Below are 16,587 nucleotides of genomic sequence, written 5' to 3'. Positions count from 1 at the left end.
GTCTGAATGTTGTTAGTCCTTAAACCCTGTTATGCACTCAAGCGTAGGTTCACCTTGACCCCGTGAAAATATGCTTGATCATTTGGCGCCATCCGTGGGACCGGTTATATGAAACAAAGAAGATTGGAATTTATGTTGTGTATGAATTATTGTACGTATCTTTCTTCCGTAAAACTTTTTTGTTTAACTAATCGGTCACTTTCAGGTTTTTAATTGTCATCAAGAATGGGTGGAGGAAGTAAGAGTGCAAAGAACCAAGGGCGATCGGACTCTCCAGTAAGTCCAGGGTTTCAAACACTTACGGCGACTGTTACGAACACACCGTCGACGCCACCAACACCAACCAAGGGCGCATCAAAGCCTCCATAAACACCAAGTGTTGGAACAGGGCCGGTTACATCAGAAACTGTCCTGAATGAATCATCTAAGGGATGGTGGCACACTCCCGATGGAAGTTTACTGGAAACAGGAACTAGCTTTAAACTATTTGAGGATCTGCCGCCAAAAATTCTGAGCTTCGGTTCTCTAGGTGAAACGGTTCCACCAGGCTTTAAAGTTAAAACTACCTGTGTGGGTACTATACCAATTATCACCTCGGTTGAACCCGAAACTCTGATCGAAAGGGTTACTACCAAGAAGGCTCAGGAAAGAATCAGGCAGATGGGTCTGAGAAATCCAGATGGTTCATACATCATGCTGACACCACAACAAGGGTTAACGGCGTATGCGTCTTCGCAACCAGTCCATACTGTTGCAAGCAACCAATATAGCGGGGCGCACTATGCCGCAACACAATAAAATAGCTTCATATCTCAACTACAGCAAGTCGCGCCACCATACTTGGCACCCGCTTTTAATGAGCCAGCACGGGTACAAGAATTTATGAAAAATTGGTTCGCGGTGATGCAAGGACAAAAAGCTAAGCAAAGCCTTGAGTTAGCTCCCACAACAGAAAAGTTTGTGCCACACATTGCCAATCATCCCTTCACAGTTGCACCTGTGTTGCCTCTAACACTCGGAAGTTATGATGGGTTATCAGATCCGGATGACTTTTTGCAAAAATTTGAAGGAACTGCAAGAACACACAGCTGGGATGATGCGGTAGCATGCCATATGCTACCAATAGTGTTGCAAGGAGTGGCAAGGGAATGGTTCAATAATTTGCCAGCCCAAAGCATTACAGGTTTTGCGGATTTGCGTTCAAGATTTTTATTAAACTTTCACAATTTGTGCGCACCCAAAAGAACACATGTCGAATGTCACGACATTAAGCAGAAATCGAAAGAAAGCTTGGGAGAAATAATAGACAGATATACCAAGGAGGTGGCTAAAATACAAGACTTGCCAGAAAGCCAGAAGGTATCCGGCTTTATACATTGTATAGATACCGACAGACACCTATCTTTATGGCAACGGTTACACAGAAGAGTGCCAGAAACTTTCGCAGAAGCCGTAAAAGAAACGCATGATTACATGCGGGCACAAGAAGATATAAAGCAGAATTGCGGAAGTACCTCTTCAAATATGGACATCGACGATGATTATTATCGAGTGCAGGAAAGAGGGTCAGAATCTGGCAAGCGTTATGGTGGTAATGGGCAACCCAGAAGTGGTAACTATCATAATGACAAGTATCGCAAATTCAACAACAACAAAGGGGGAGGAAGTCAGAGGTTTAAAAGCAGCCACACCGAGAATGTTGCGTTAATAAAAGACCTCACAAAAACACCAAAGGAAATTTTGGCTACAGAGGCAGTGTGCAAAAGCTTCGACCCCCCAGTACCTTTGTCAAAGTATGGGAACAGAGACAAAAGCAAATTTTGTGATTTTCATGATGATTACGGTCATGAGACCAATGAATGTCGGCACTTAATTGAAAGGGTAGTTGTTGAACTCAAAAGAGGAAGATTGCAACACCTGAAGAAAAGTGCAAGAGCACCAACCGATAAGCCAAAGGGTGAAAAGGAATATCCGTGGCAAAAGAAGAATGAGGGAAAGGAAACAGATAAAACCATAAATATGGTAACCAGCAGACGGATAAATCAGAGCGCAAGTTAGAGGTATCTGAGGAATGGGAAAACACTCCCATCATGTTCCCGGCTATAGCAAAGGAACCCTCGGATGCGCCCATCACAATTAAAGGGCGTGTCAAAAGCTGCGGGTACATCATCAAGCGACTGCATGTAGACACCGATTGCGGTGCTGATATAATGTACGAACACTGTTTCCGCTTGCTGCCAGGGGCTGTGCGAGCCAAGCTAGTGGCTCATAACACTGCGTTATCAGGATTTTCTCGGGAGTCCGCATGGCCAATCGGGATCATCCAATTAGAACTGGAGCTGGTGGACGATGATAATATGGAGTTAGTGAGAAGCACGACAGTAGAATTTTCTGTCGTAAGGTCTTACTCAAAATATAACACGCTTTTAGGGCGCACAACTTTGCAAAAATTGGCAGCTATCCCTTCCACAATACATGGCCTTATCAAGTTCCCAACACCGTTAGGAATTGCAACGATAAGGTCAGAAAAGCAAGATGCAAGCGTTGCGGCCGTGGAACAAGCAGAACAACAGCCGAGTGAGGCAGAGCAAATTCGAAGCTGCATGATCATCGCAAACCCGCGACATCCAGAACAGAAAATTAAAATTGACGGAGGATTGTCTGATGAGACAAAGTTTAAGCTTCGTAATATATTAGCTTCTAATACGGATTTCTTCGCATGGAAAAAAGGAGACATGACAGGCGTACCAAGAGAAATTTCTGAGCACAAGCTTAACGCAAATCCTAGTCTGATGCCAGTGCGACAAAAGAAACGCGGTATGGCTCCTAAAAGAAGCGAATGGTTGGAGGCAGAAGTTGATAAGTTGGTCAAAGCAAACATCTTACGAGAAGTAAGGTACCAAACGTGGGTAGCAAACCCAGTGCTGGTAAAAAAGCCCGATGGGTCTTGGCGCATGTGTGTTGACTTCACGGATATTAATAAAGCTTACCCCAAGGACTGGAAAGTTGAATCGTTAGCTGGCTTCCGATACAAATGTTTTTTGGATGCATACAAAGGATACCATCTAATACAGATGGCAGCGGACGATGAGGATAAGACTGCTTTTCACACAAGCTAGGGCATATACTGCTATACCAAGATGCCATTTGGTTTAAAAAAAGTGTTGGAGCAACATACTAACGGGTAATAGACGAAGCTTTCAAAGGTCAGATTGGGAGAAATTAAGAAGCATACGTTGATGACCTAGTTATAAAAAGCACAACAGAACAAGGTCTGTTGGAAGACATATTAGAAACGTTCGCATCGTTAAGAAAGATTAATATGAAGCTCAACCCGTCGAAGTGCAGTTTTGGAGAGGAAGAAGGAAAGTTTCTTGGTCATATAATAACTAAGCGCGGGATACGTGCAAACCCAAAGAAAATAGAGGCAATTGAGAATATGTCGTCACCAAGAAATAAAAAAGAAGTGCAAAGTTTAACGGGTAAGTTGGCGGCACTAACGAGGTTCTTATCAAAATCCGCAGAGCGATCACTCCCCTTTTTCGGGACATTGAAGAATTGCTTAAAGAAAGTGGATTTCAAGTGGACGGAGGAAGCAAAAGTGGCGTTTCAAGAAATGAAAAAGTTGCTGAAAGAGCTGCCAACAATGACTGCACCGATTGCGGGAGAAACGTTGATACTGTACTTAGCAGCATCGAAGGAAACAATAAGTTCAGTGTTAATAGCGGACAGAGGACAGGTACGCACTATAAAATTTAAAATAGCTAATTTTCAATCAATAGACATTTAAAATTATATAATTATGCTGTGCGAACAGGTACAAATGCCTGTATATTTTGTTAGCAAAACTTTGACAGGAAGCGAATTAAACTATCCTGCAATCGAAAAACTGGTTTATGCACTCGTGCATACGGCTAGACGCTTACGGAGATATTTCCAAGCGCACCCAATAAGGGTCCTAACAGATCAGCCGATAAAGCAGGTATGACAAACAACAATTTGTTGTCAACAAACATAAAATTGCTTGATAAATTCTAGCAAATTTACATTCGCTGATACTTGTTGAGCAGGTGCTATATAAACCAGAAAATTCTGGTCGCATGGCCAAATGGGATATTGAATTGGGAGAGCATGAAATAAGCTTCTCACCACGAAGTGCGGTAAAATGGCAAGTACTAGCGGATTATCTGGCTGAAACAGCCGGAGATATTGAAGTCTCGCACGAATCAAAAGAAATACCACCTCCGCCGGAACAGCTGTAGGAAATGCACACAGATGGGGCTTGTGGTCCAGAAGGCGCAGGGGCAGGAATAGTTCTAAAAAGTCCAGAAGGAGAAGAATATACCTTTGCACTGCGATTCGGTTTCCCTGTCACAAATAATGAAGCTGAATATGAAGCATTGTTATCTGGGATACGGGTAGCAAAATACCTGGAGGTTAAAGAACTGTCAGTATATGTTGATTCGCAATTAGTTGCAAATCAATTTAACGGAATATCCAAAGCACATGATGAATCGATGCAAAAATACCTAAAGCTTGTGCAAGAACTGGCAGTGGACTTCGATTTATTCCAAATAACTTAGGTTTCAAGGACGCTGAATAAAAAGGCGGATGCGCTTAGTAAGTTAGCCGCATTAACATTCAGTCATTTTAAGAAAGAAATTTGGGTTGAGGAAGTTAAAGTAAAATCTATTGAAGAAGACAGTGTTTCAGCTGCAGTTGAAGAAGAGGAGCAGAGTTGGATGACACCAATAATAGAATTTCTAACCAAAGGTACATTGCCAATAGACTCAAGTGAAGCAAGAAAGATTAAGATAAAAGCACCAATGTATCTGTTAGACAAGGGAATTCTATACAGAAAGTCTTTTCTGGGACCTCATTTGCGGTGTCTTAATCCAACTCAAGTGGAGTCAATCATACAGGAAGTGCACGAGGGGATGTGCGCTCTGCACTCAGGACACAAAACAGTTGCGTCCACAATAATGCGGCTCGGATATTACTGGCCATCAATGTATAGAGATGCCGCAGAAGTAATACGCAAATGTCAACCGTGTCAACTTCATCCACCGGTAAGCAAGGCTTTGCGACATCCAATGATACCGGTTGCGTCTCCATGACCATTATTCAAATGGGCAATTGATATAGTAGGGCCATTCCCCGCAGGACTTGGGGGTGTAAAGTTTCTGGTAGTGGCCATTGATTATTTTACGAAATGGGTAGAAGCCAAACAACTGAAAACAATTTCGGGCAAGCAAATCCGAAATTTCGTATGGGAAAACATCGTCTGTCGATTTGGAATACCAAATGAAATAGTAAGCTACAATGGTACACAGTTTGAAGGTAATCCATTTAGTGACTGGTGCCAAGAATTGAATATAAAGCAAACATTTACATCAGTCGCACACCCTCAGGCGAATGGTCAGTGTGAGGTTACAAATCGGGATATCGTTTTAGGAATCAAAGCAAGGCTGGGATTGTGTCGAAGGGATTGGATAGACGAACTGCCTAACGTATTGTGGGCACACCGCACAACTCCAAAGGGCGCAACTAATGAAACACCTTTTAGTTTGATGTACGGGTCCGAGGTTGTAATACCCGCGGAAATAAATGTGCCAACTATGCGCATAGCTTCCTTCGATGAAAATAGCAATAGCGAAGAACTCCGTGAAAATCTAAACTTAGTTGAAGAACGCAGAGAAATGGCGGCCATAAAAGAAGCAATCAACAAACAAAGAATCGCAAGCTACTATAATAAGCGCGTACAACCATTATCTTTCCAACTGGATGACTTGGTGTGGCGAAAAAACGAAGCAAGTAGGGCAGAGGATACGGGTAAGCTTGGACCTAAATGGGAAGGACCTTACAAGGTTATTGGCGTGAGCGATACAGGGGCGTATCGGCCAGCAAGTTTAGATGGAAAAGCAATAAAGCGCACCTGGCATGCGCAGGCACTGAAATGGTGCTACATATGAAAAAACTACAGAGGGACTGATCACCCCAGACAACTGTTTAAAGTTTTTATTATGTAAATTTTTATTTTCCATTGTAAACATGACAGCTAAGTGCTGGTCAAAGATATGTTTGAAATAAATTGAATTATGCAATTTAAGCCAATAACTTGTGAATTTTTTCTTTCATCTGTTGATTGCATGCCCCTTAAGCTGAACATGGACACACTCCGAGTCTCAAGTGACATAGTTTAGTTTGGTTACTAATACTATTTTTAATGGTGACAGTAGTAAAACATTGGTTTGTTTCAAACGCTTGTACACCACGCAAGACGGAGACTTTCACAGTCTAGACTATAAAATACAAGTTTGGTTTACTTGTTTAAATAACCCGGACATTGGCGTGGCCGGAAGACTCTTGAGTATAGACATTGGTTTGTCTATAGTACGGGTAATTTACATTGGATTGTATACGCGTACATACTTATAAATTTTTTTATAAAAGTCTTGAGTATAAACTTATAAGCATTGGTTTGCATACTGTTGCGTATAACATTGGATTGTTGGCGCAAGAATAAAAAGATCATGAAACGATTGAAGGGTCGCTCCCGTCATGAAGTCATGGAATTTATTCTACATAAGAGTTATTGAATGCATAATGTTGTAACAAATCATTATAACTGCCGTAGTGATTTCTTTAAAACACAATAAATGCACTTTAACCAAAAAAGTTGTCGAATTATATTCAATCAAAAGCTAACAAATTACAGTTAGAGAATATAAAGTCAATCGCTTAGCATAAAAGCGTGACATATACAAAATTTGACCTAATATACGCTAATATAAGCTAATAAAAAAAGGGGTGGCAATTGGCGGGAACGTTTGCCCTACATTAAGGAGAGTATGCCATCGTCGCCCGCAGCGATCAAACGCATACTCAACTGTAAACAGAAAAAGAAAATATAATATAGGGATGCGAAACCTCCAAGACTGCGAGGCCCATCCCTCGCTGGCAAAAAACAAGCCACCAAGGATGGATGAAAGTATCCACCCAAGGTAGCTTAACAAACTCAGTCGAGTTTGTCAGAAATTATCTCCTGTGCGGAGATGGTAGGATCGTTAACAAGAAATTGAAGACGGGGGATCGAGATTTGCTGGAGTTGGGAACAAGCTTCATCACATTTTTCTTTAGCTCCATCAACGAGCAACTCAACAATATTGGGGGGAATCACGGGGGGTACGCACATCTCCCGGCAAATGACGTTCCAGAACAGGGTACGCTCATAGGCGCGAGCAGCAACCATCACTGCGCCAAAATGCTGCTCGACCGCTTTACAGTCAAGTGCGTGTTGGACTATTGTTGGAATGCCCTGATGAAGAATGTCATATTGTGCCTTTATAACACCATGCTTGGCACCCCAGGATTCCTGCGCTAAAATCCAGTCGCTAAAACTCTCGTTCAAAAACACAACATGGCCTTCTGCCTCCTTCAGTTTTGCAGAAAGAGCCGCAATCTCGGACTCCATGAACGCCTTTTCCTCCATATGCTGATCTTCCTCTTGTTGCCTCTTAAACATCATCACATTGATTCGCTCTTCTGCTTGCTTGTGTGCGGTTACTGCAACCGCAAGTTGAGCAGTAAGTTTAGTATTTTCCTGTTGCAAAGAAGTCTCTGTGGATGACGGCGGTGGTGGATGAGCGAGCTTAGTTGATTTGAGCTGCAAACGGTTGAGGTCCTTGACAAAGTTGAACAACGTAGATTGTGTGTCCATATACAGTTCCTCGGTAGGTGAAAGTGCGGAAAGCTTCTGAATCAATTGTTGGGGGGCGCAGGATTGTAGAAAAGAAAATTGTTGGGCGAATACTGGAAGAGAAACCTTCATGAGTTCATTGACATTTGGAATCAATAGAGACAAATCTTCTGGATTTGGGCACACATGCTTGGAAGGTTGAACTGTACCGCTTGGACCTGCAAAAGCAATAAACATGGCGTATAAGTATCTTAACGTCAAAAATTAAACTAAAAGGTCGTCGGATGAAAGTCATACCTTCGTCGTGTAACCTTTTTTGGTTGCCTAGCCCTCTCATACCGGGAGTTTGGTACAATGAAGGTAATGAATCTGAACGACTGGCTGGGGAACTTGACTGGTGATATCGGCTAAAAAGTCACGTTTTTACCCCCGATATTGAGTCCCAAAAGCATAAAGTTCAACACTTTGTCGGCAAAATAATCGCTTTTTCGGTTAAACTTGTAGGCAAAGTAATTACGAAGACGATGCAAAAAGAATCAAGAGAAACGGAGCTAAAACGAAGATTCTAGAGCGAAAACGGTGAAAGACAAGAAATCAAGTTACGATCCAGGAAATTCAAGTTGACCAGGAGCCAAAAACGGCCTGCCATACGGCCTGCCAAACGGCCTGCCGTATGGAAACGGCCTGCCATATACGTGCCACCACACGTGTTGCCAAACGGCCTGCCACAAAAACGGCCTGCTAAATACGGCCTGCCAAACGGCCTGCCAGCCGTATTTGGCTATTTTTCAAGTCTATTTAAAGGGTCTTTGTCATTCATTCCAAAACACACCTCTCTTCACTCTCTCACTACAATACACTTTCTCCCACTAGAGCTTTCAAGGCCTTCTCACCTCCGAGCGAGAAATTAAGTACCCGGAGGCGAACGCCGAAGATTGTAATAGGAGCGGGCTAGAGGTTGTCAGCACTTGTAATGGTTCAGATCTCGTCTGTAAACGGTGAACGCTTTCCTTAATTTAATAAAACTATTATCTTGAGTTGCTTTCATCTTGCATGATTATCTATCTGTTACAATTGTTTATCATATGTTGAATATTTTATCTGAAACTTGTTATGTTGTTATGCTGAAACCTTGACGGTTTAGAAGTTTAATTTACGGATCACCCTTTTCGCTTATTCACGTGGCTATAACCTAGTATTAGGACCTGATCAACCCTAGGATACATGGTAAGTAGTTATGTGTGCTTAACCTCACAATAGGGATATAGTACCTACGTACGAATAAGTATTTGTTCGTCATAGAAGAGCTGCCCATTTAGGTTGTGATTAGAGTTAGCAATAGAGAGTTCAGTGAACACTAGCTTACTCAGAAGCATGATTCGCGTCAGAAGCAATGTTCTTGAGATGTTGTAAGATGATCCGGGGTTGAATAAGTGATCGCAAAGGAGAGACTTCTATCCCAATTAGCAGTACCTTAGGATATCTAAGATTGCACATCTGTTGATGTTGAGGCATAGCATAGTGATTTAGTGGTAGGATATTGCTCTAGTTAGACCAACTAGGATTAAGAAAAGCCGAGACGTTCCTTTATTGGGTAAACCACTTTGTTCATGTACCTAAGATCCTATCCATAAGGTCGTTTAAACCTTTCAGGTTAGTGTTGGGAGTAGGGATTACCTGTCTTAGCCAGAATCTTCAAAGCCTAAACTCTTAGTGACAAATCAGTTAGGTTCACAGCCCAGTTGATTGAGGTTTAGTGTTTATCCTAGGAAGTTGAACTCTTGCGATAATTCCCCTTCATAATTCTATTCATCATACCTATCTTTACTTTCATTGTCTAATTACTATTTTATCTAGTTAATCTTAATCTATCACCTCTTGTCACTAGGGTTAACTATATAGGCACTTTTGTCCCACGTTACTGAACAAACATACAAAAATACGTACCTGAGTTATATTTACCACTTACTCGTTTAAAAGAAAGACAAGTAGGTGAACTATAGCTTGGAACCCCAGCTAAATATAAATAAAAAACAACCACTACTCGCCCTCGTGGTAGCTGACTCTGACGTGCCGCGGCCTAACGACACCGCGAAAATAAAACCGTCCGTTTCGGCCATATCACGGGGGAGGTAAGTTTTTGGCGCCGCTGCCGGGGACTTATTTTCTTTCTGTTAAGGTAATCGTTGATTCTATCGAGATATCTGAGATTCTTGGGTGGTGTCTAAGAAAGACAATTATACACGGACTTGGTTATTGGATTTTCCGAACAGTCTCCAATTATATTGGAACCAAAAGGATCCTGCCTCTCCGGTTGTCTGACTGGACACTTGTTTCAAAGATAAATTGACAAGAATCACACATGCTTAACAAGCAGAGAGTTTGTCGGTATAGGATTTAAAGTCGCCATTATAGTAAACCCTTTTCAATTATAAAAACAAAAATATTAATTATGGTTTTAATTTCTGTAGTTTCCAGTTCAAACTTAACCGACTACGAAGAAAGTGCGAATGACAGTTGCTCTCCCACGACTTCGGAAACCGGCGAAGTTTTTCTTTTTAAACCTAAAACAAATCTAAACCCTGATGAGTCTCATCAAGACTTGGTTCTTGATTCTTGTAGTCCAAGAAGTCGGATAATTTCATCTGACTTGGAGATTTCATTGCTTTTGGATAAGTTTTACTCAAATTCACCAGGATTCGACCCTCTTCACGATCCAAAAGGGAGGCTCAGTCTTAACGAACTCCTGATAATGGATGATGAGATTAGGGAAGAATATCCAACTATTTTCAACTATCCAGACTTGTTCGAATTTAATCCTAAAGAGATACGAAACCCTGATAAAACAAAAGCTCCATTTATTGGAAATCTGTTAAATCCTAGTAGAAGGTTAGACATCTATAGAGAATTCGTTAGGCACCTCTATTCCTCAGACTTCCCATTTTCAACATTTCAACTCAATCTGTTAAAAGAGTTGCGTTCTCAGACTCGTTCTCTTCACAAACTGTTAAAAGAATGTGGGGATGACCTTTTCGTCAAGTTCTCAGACTCCCTCACTTCACCAATAAGGAAGTTTCTCCAATTCACATAAACCGTTATGTCTCGGCAATGATCTCTGAATCAGAATTTTGGATTGAAAGCAAGACACCTAACCCTATTTCAACCTACGGAAACCGAGATTTCTTTTACTTTGATCCAGCCTCATTTCTCATCAAAAGATAAATTGAAGCTTTTCCGGATTCTACCGAGGAAAGAATACATTAGAATTTCTTCGCGAAAAGAAAGGAAGTATATTCGGAACTCGTGCAAATCCTCACTATGTCAAAATTTCCATTTACAAACCCGCAAAGGAAGATCATTCGAGAAATATCTTCAAACTTTAAATTTACTATCGGTGATCCTGACTGCGCGGAAGATCTTTTATTCTAAGACACAGTGGCAAAACTTCTTTTTGAATTAAATTATAGAGATACTGGGCCAAGTTACGGAATTTCGAATAGTAAAAAACTAAAAAGGGCTTTGGTTAAACTTATGGACGATATCGGAGATTTACAGAAACGCGAGCGTAAAATGTTAAGTGATTTCGAGATATTTTCAATACACTCTGCGGATCTGCTCTGGATGGTCATAGAAGCTTTAAACTTGTCTTTCTTTCCGCGTCATTTCTGGAATTTAGTTGTGGAACCTGTGTAATTTGTATTTTTAATGAGAATAAAATATATTAATTTTTAGTTGTCTTCTTTTATTTTTATTAGTAACTTGTCTTAGAAAATATAAAAATACAAAAAAATAATATAAAAATAACCGGATTAAAATTCGAGGTTTTATTTCATTTATCTTTTCTTAAAACCCTTTAAATTTTAAAATGATAAAAATTTAAAAATTGTGCAAAGTCGGGTCAGGGAAATAAGCCCGCGAGCCACACGAGCCTCTTTTTCTTTCTCTTTTCCTTCTCCTTTCCTCTTTCTTTTCCCTTTTCTTTTGTGTGTTCTCCTCTTCTCCCTGCTCTCTCGTCCGACGCACCACAACACCACCTCAAAACCCTCAAAAATCAACCATTTTCGACGAATCAAAGCTTGAAACCTATTCTCTCGAGCCTCCTAAACACGATTCTACTATCAATTTCGAACAAAAGGTACTCTTTCTTGATGAAAATTCGAATTTTCTTCTAGGAGTCAAATTTTTGACTTTTTAGAAAAACTTGATTTTTGACTCAAGTTTGGATTCCTTTATGCTTAGATAGATAATGTGATTGCTTTGTGTTAGTTTTTAGGCTTGATTGAGGTAATTTGGATAGTTTTTGGCTCTCGACTAGTCACTTGAAGTTTTAGGGTAAAAATTTGGTGAAATTCTTGGAAATTTGATGTTTTGCTAGCTTTGTTAGGCTTAGTGATTCATTAGGAATGCTTAGAAACTGAATTTGGAACAAAGTAGGCTTGTTTGCTTGATTTTGGTATTTTGGTCAAACTACACGTAATTAGGACTTCGGTTTTTCCTTTAATTAAAACGTTTTTAAAACTTAGGATTGCCTTAGAACTAGTTCAAATGATGGAATCATTGATTTGCTCGTGAAAATGTAGCCTAATCCTTGATTTTCCTTATTTTGTAGGTTTTGAACAAAATGAATATTTTTCGGTCAAACGGCTCTAATCTTTGACTTTAACATGTTATAGCTCAAGTTTGATGTTTAAAAATATTTAAGGTAATTAAAAATGGTCTTCAGGATCATTGTATGCTTAAAAATCATCATCTTTGGTTGAAAAATTACTTATTACGACTAAATGACTATAATTATTATTTATTGCATTATTTATTGTAATCACGGGTACACTTTGAATTTTACTCAAAAGTAAGATTATAGTTCATTTGAATGTTGTTTGTGGTAATTATGACCATATTTGACTATAACAGGATTTTGGAAAACTCCATTTTTAAAGCCCTCATTTCGAATTTTTTTCGAAAAATATAGGCATTTTTGGAATCTAAATCTTAATTTTTGGAAAATAACCTATTTTACTTGATTGTTGCAGATGGCCAATCGTCGAAACCATGTCGAGTTACCCCATTGCCTTCGTGGACAGGAAAACCCGGAGGAACACGAGCCTTTCATGCGAGTTTGGGTTAACCGGGAGAAATCGGGTAATAAGTACATTAATTGGACGATACTTGAACAATGTGGTTGGGATCAAGATCTTAAAAGGATGTTTAGTTTCCAAGCCGAAGGAAGAACGCACAGGGCTGGAAAGTGTTGTTCGAATTAAACGAAACAACGTATAATGAGCCCACCGCGGAGTATATGGCTACATGGAGTTTTGATTCAACACTTGATTCAGCCGATTACAATAATCATGAATGTATCCACTTTCGGCATCGAAACCAGATGTATCATTTAACTCCCGCACAGTTTGCGAGACACCTTGAGTTGTACAAACAAAATCAACTCAACCGGCGGATATTCAGGGATGGTTTGACCACCCCGAATCACATGGATCATCAGACCTTTTGGCAAGATCACACCACAGACCACGAGGCTTGGCATTCAAGTAAAAAGGCATCAAAATTCACCAATCCCGAACTCCGAATACTCCACCACCTAATCACCAGAACCCTTCATCCAAAAGCCAGATTTGGCGGTGCTGTCACCATCAGAGACATGCGCCTAATGCACGCCATCATGAACAACCAGAATATACAGGTGGCGCATCTCCTCGCTCAGGCCATCACCACCGAGAAGAGTTCAGCAAGCACGGTTATACCGGTTTTAGGAGGTGTTGTGACTAAGTTGCTCAGAAGAATGGGTGTTTTAGGGGATGTTGAATGGCTTAATTATACGGCTGGGGCCGTATTCGAGGAGATTGGGTATAAGTTGTTAAGTTATTGGAGGTATATTGGCGTGGAGGGTGAACAGTTGATCATCCAAGCGAACCCGGAGATACCCGATTCCGAGGAACGGGCGGTGCCAGGGGTGAGAGTTCGAGGATTTAGGCATGACACTCGGACACGGGACGGAAGTAGGAGGCGAGGTTCTCAGGAACCTATGGATGAGGATGATCCGACGGCCCATGGGCGGCCCACCGACACCCGCCGGCATTCATCAGTCGGAGAGGGTGATCGTCCACGATCACGATACCCACCGTACGGCTATCAGTACCACATGGGGGATGTACCGGGACAGGAGAGTTGGTTCTCCCATCATGCGATCCTTGAAAATTTGGATCATTTTGCGCATTACGCAGGGAGACAGTTTGACATCCCACCATTTTCACATGAGTATCCGGTGATGCAAGCCTACCGTGATCCTATGGGTGCTGGCCCGAGCCATCAGTTTTCAGGACCTCCACAGCCACCGACTCACCATTATTCGCAGCGTACAGTGATCACGCCTACACCTCCACCACCACCTCCAGAGACTACAGGGGCCGAGAACTTCATTAATCAGATATTCAGCACCGACCCCATTCTCACATCTACTGTTGGTCAGGACCCGGTGTGGGATCAGGCATTGGAGCAGCGTACGACTGCAGGGGTTACGTAGGGTATAGAGGGTATAAATGTGAACCAACAGTGGGGACAAAATAGAGGTTCACAGGATAGTATGAGTTGGAACTTAGGGCCGATGGTATTTACGAGCACGTCATCGTTGACCGGGTTGATAGCTAGATCAGATGAGATTGAGTTTAGGATATCCTCGGGTGTTAACACAGCAGAGTTGGCAGATCAGTTTGCCACGGATGAGGAGCTGACCAGTGAGGGTCAATCTAGACTGCGGAACCCGACCAGAGCCCGTACCAGCGTTATCTACTCTCCACCATACTCAGCCCCCCAACCGTGATCTTGAGTATCTTTTGGAACATTCTACTTTCATTATTGCTACATTACATTTTATTACATTACATTATGTTTCTGTACGCCCGGTTTGGGCATAATTACTTTTATTTTTAGCATGTATGGTTGTCTTTAGAATAAATGTTGCATGAATAAACGTCACAAATCAAACGACGATCGAGACCATACGAGGCGGACATTGGAGCAAAGACGACTTGAACAGGATGACGCCAGCACCAGAATTGAAGAATCCATATACAGCGCACCATCCAATTGCACGTCTTGAAACCCTAGGGGAGTACTACGTCTTCAACACCTTTTCAATTAGAATATACGCAATTACTATACCACTATAAAAACTAAGTGTGGGATTGGCAACCCCACCAACATAAACTTTTAATAACACAAATACCTCTTTTAAAAACTAAAGTGTGGGATACTCCGTATCCTTAACATTGAGGACAATGTTATTTTAAAGTGTGGGATAGCAAATGTTGCACATAACGATTCTTGTAAAATCCTCAAGTTTTTCACAAAATTTAAAACTTTTCGAATTATAAAACGCTAAGGATGATTAAATTCTATAAAAGATCAAAAAGTTTTTACTACAAAATAGACAAAAAGGGTAAAACAAGGTTGAAAACTTTTTGCGAAAAATCAAAATCAATTTTCCCAATAGAGCATTGCATAACAAAAGGCGCAATTCGACCTGATATAATTGTTGTGAGGCACCCCCAAATAAGGCTTTATAAGCACTCATTTTTAGTGCTTCACTATATTTCCGTTGAGCGCGTCGATGTTAACATCTCGGAATCAGAACTTGCTCTTGATCTACATTTCGGAATCACACATTTTGACGAGAATGACTAAGTTAAAACCTCAGCTATTCATGAAGACAAAAACAACCTTCGCTACACACTTCCGTTTCCACTTTCGCTCCACAAAATCCATTTCACTTTTTCTTATCCGCTTCATAAATAAATAAATCCCGACTAAATCATTCTTTTTCGGGGAAAACCTCCAAAATCGCAATAGAAAAATGCGAGCATCCAAGTCAAGTATCAAAGAAGATCGCCCAAAAGGAGACCTCGAAGAGAAAAGCAAAAGATGCTTTAAAAAAAAAAAAGAAACTAGAGCAAAGTCTCTATGAATAAAGGCTCTGAGAAAGGGAGCAGAACCAGCAAAGATTCGAGAAAAGAACTCCTGGCAGTCAAAGAGAAGGATGATCGTCAAAGAAATTCCTGACAAAAAGCTGAACGGATCAATGAAATCAGTCTTTTAAAAAGAAAACTCCTATCTATCAAAACCCTTCGTACTCTAGAAACTTCCAAACCCCCATTTCTTCATAATTCAAGCTGAGACGATAACCGAAAAATTCTCGCAAATAAGTGATGGAGATTTGAGTCTTGATCAAGCCTATGACGAAGAATGTAAACATGACTGGCTAAGAGTGACTTCATTTCTTAGAACTTTAGGATACCCTAAGAGATAGCCTCAGTTATGTAACCTCCTCTCATGCTTGCGGGAAAAGATTTGAGACTAGCAAAAAGAATAAAGACCGAGTTTCCGCTCTTCTGTCTTGCGGAACGAAACAGCTTGATCTCTACAAATTAAAGTCCTCACTGGTTTTAAGTTCAGAAGTTTGCTTGAGGACAAGCAAAGTCTAAGTGTGGGATATTTGATATCGGCTAAAAAGTCACGTTTTTACCCCCGATATTGAGTCCCAAAAGCATAAAGTTCAACACTTTGTCGGCAAAGTAATCGCTTTTTCGGTTAAACTTGTAGGCAAAGTAATTACGAAGACGATGCAAAAAGAATCAAGAGAAACGGAGCTAAAACGAAGATTCTAGAGAGAAAAAGGTGAAAGACAAGAAATCAAGTTACGATCCAGGAAATTCAAGTTGACCAGGAGCCAAAAACGGCCTGCCATACGGCCTGCCGTATGGAAACGGCCTGCCATATACGTGCCACCACACGTGTTGCCAAACGGCCTGCCACAAAAACGGCCTGCCAAATACGGCCTGCCAAACGGCCAGCCAGCCGTATTTGGCTATTTTCCAAGT

At 41.1% G+C, this 16,587-nt stretch overlaps 3 protein-coding genes across 3 annotated transcripts; all 3 read left to right on the top strand.

Moving 5' to 3' along the window:
- The first annotated feature begins 903 nt into the window (after positions 1-903).
- LOC139849602 (uncharacterized) lies at positions 904-2,058 on the top strand. Its single transcript, XM_071839239.1, has one exon. It carries the CDS (start codon positions 904-906, stop codon positions 2,056-2,058), a length of 1,155 nt encoding a protein of 384 aa, XP_071695340.1.
- Positions 2,059-2,090: 32 nt separating this feature from the next.
- LOC139849601 (uncharacterized) lies at positions 2,091-3,119 on the top strand. The gene has a single exon (XM_071839238.1). It carries the CDS (start codon positions 2,091-2,093, stop codon positions 3,117-3,119), a length of 1,029 nt encoding a protein of 342 aa, XP_071695339.1.
- Positions 3,120-4,265: 1,146 nt separating this feature from the next.
- On the top strand, positions 4,266-5,972 carry LOC139849600 (uncharacterized). Its single transcript, XM_071839237.1, has 4 exons — positions 4,266-4,538; positions 4,584-5,043; positions 5,149-5,664; positions 5,812-5,972. The coding sequence occupies exons 1-4, from the start codon at positions 4,266-4,268 to the stop codon at positions 5,970-5,972; spliced, it is 1,410 nt and encodes a 469-aa protein (XP_071695338.1).
- Positions 5,973-16,587: the final 10,615 nt, after the last annotated feature.

Source organism: Rutidosis leptorrhynchoides, chromosome 5 (genome assembly GCF_046630445.1).
Source record: "Rutidosis leptorrhynchoides isolate AG116_Rl617_1_P2 chromosome 5, CSIRO_AGI_Rlap_v1, whole genome shotgun sequence".
Classification (NCBI taxonomy): domain Eukaryota; kingdom Viridiplantae; phylum Streptophyta; class Magnoliopsida; order Asterales; family Asteraceae; genus Rutidosis; species Rutidosis leptorrhynchoides.
Note: the sequence above shows the minus strand (reverse complement) of the source record. Positions and strands in the feature narration are given on the sequence as shown.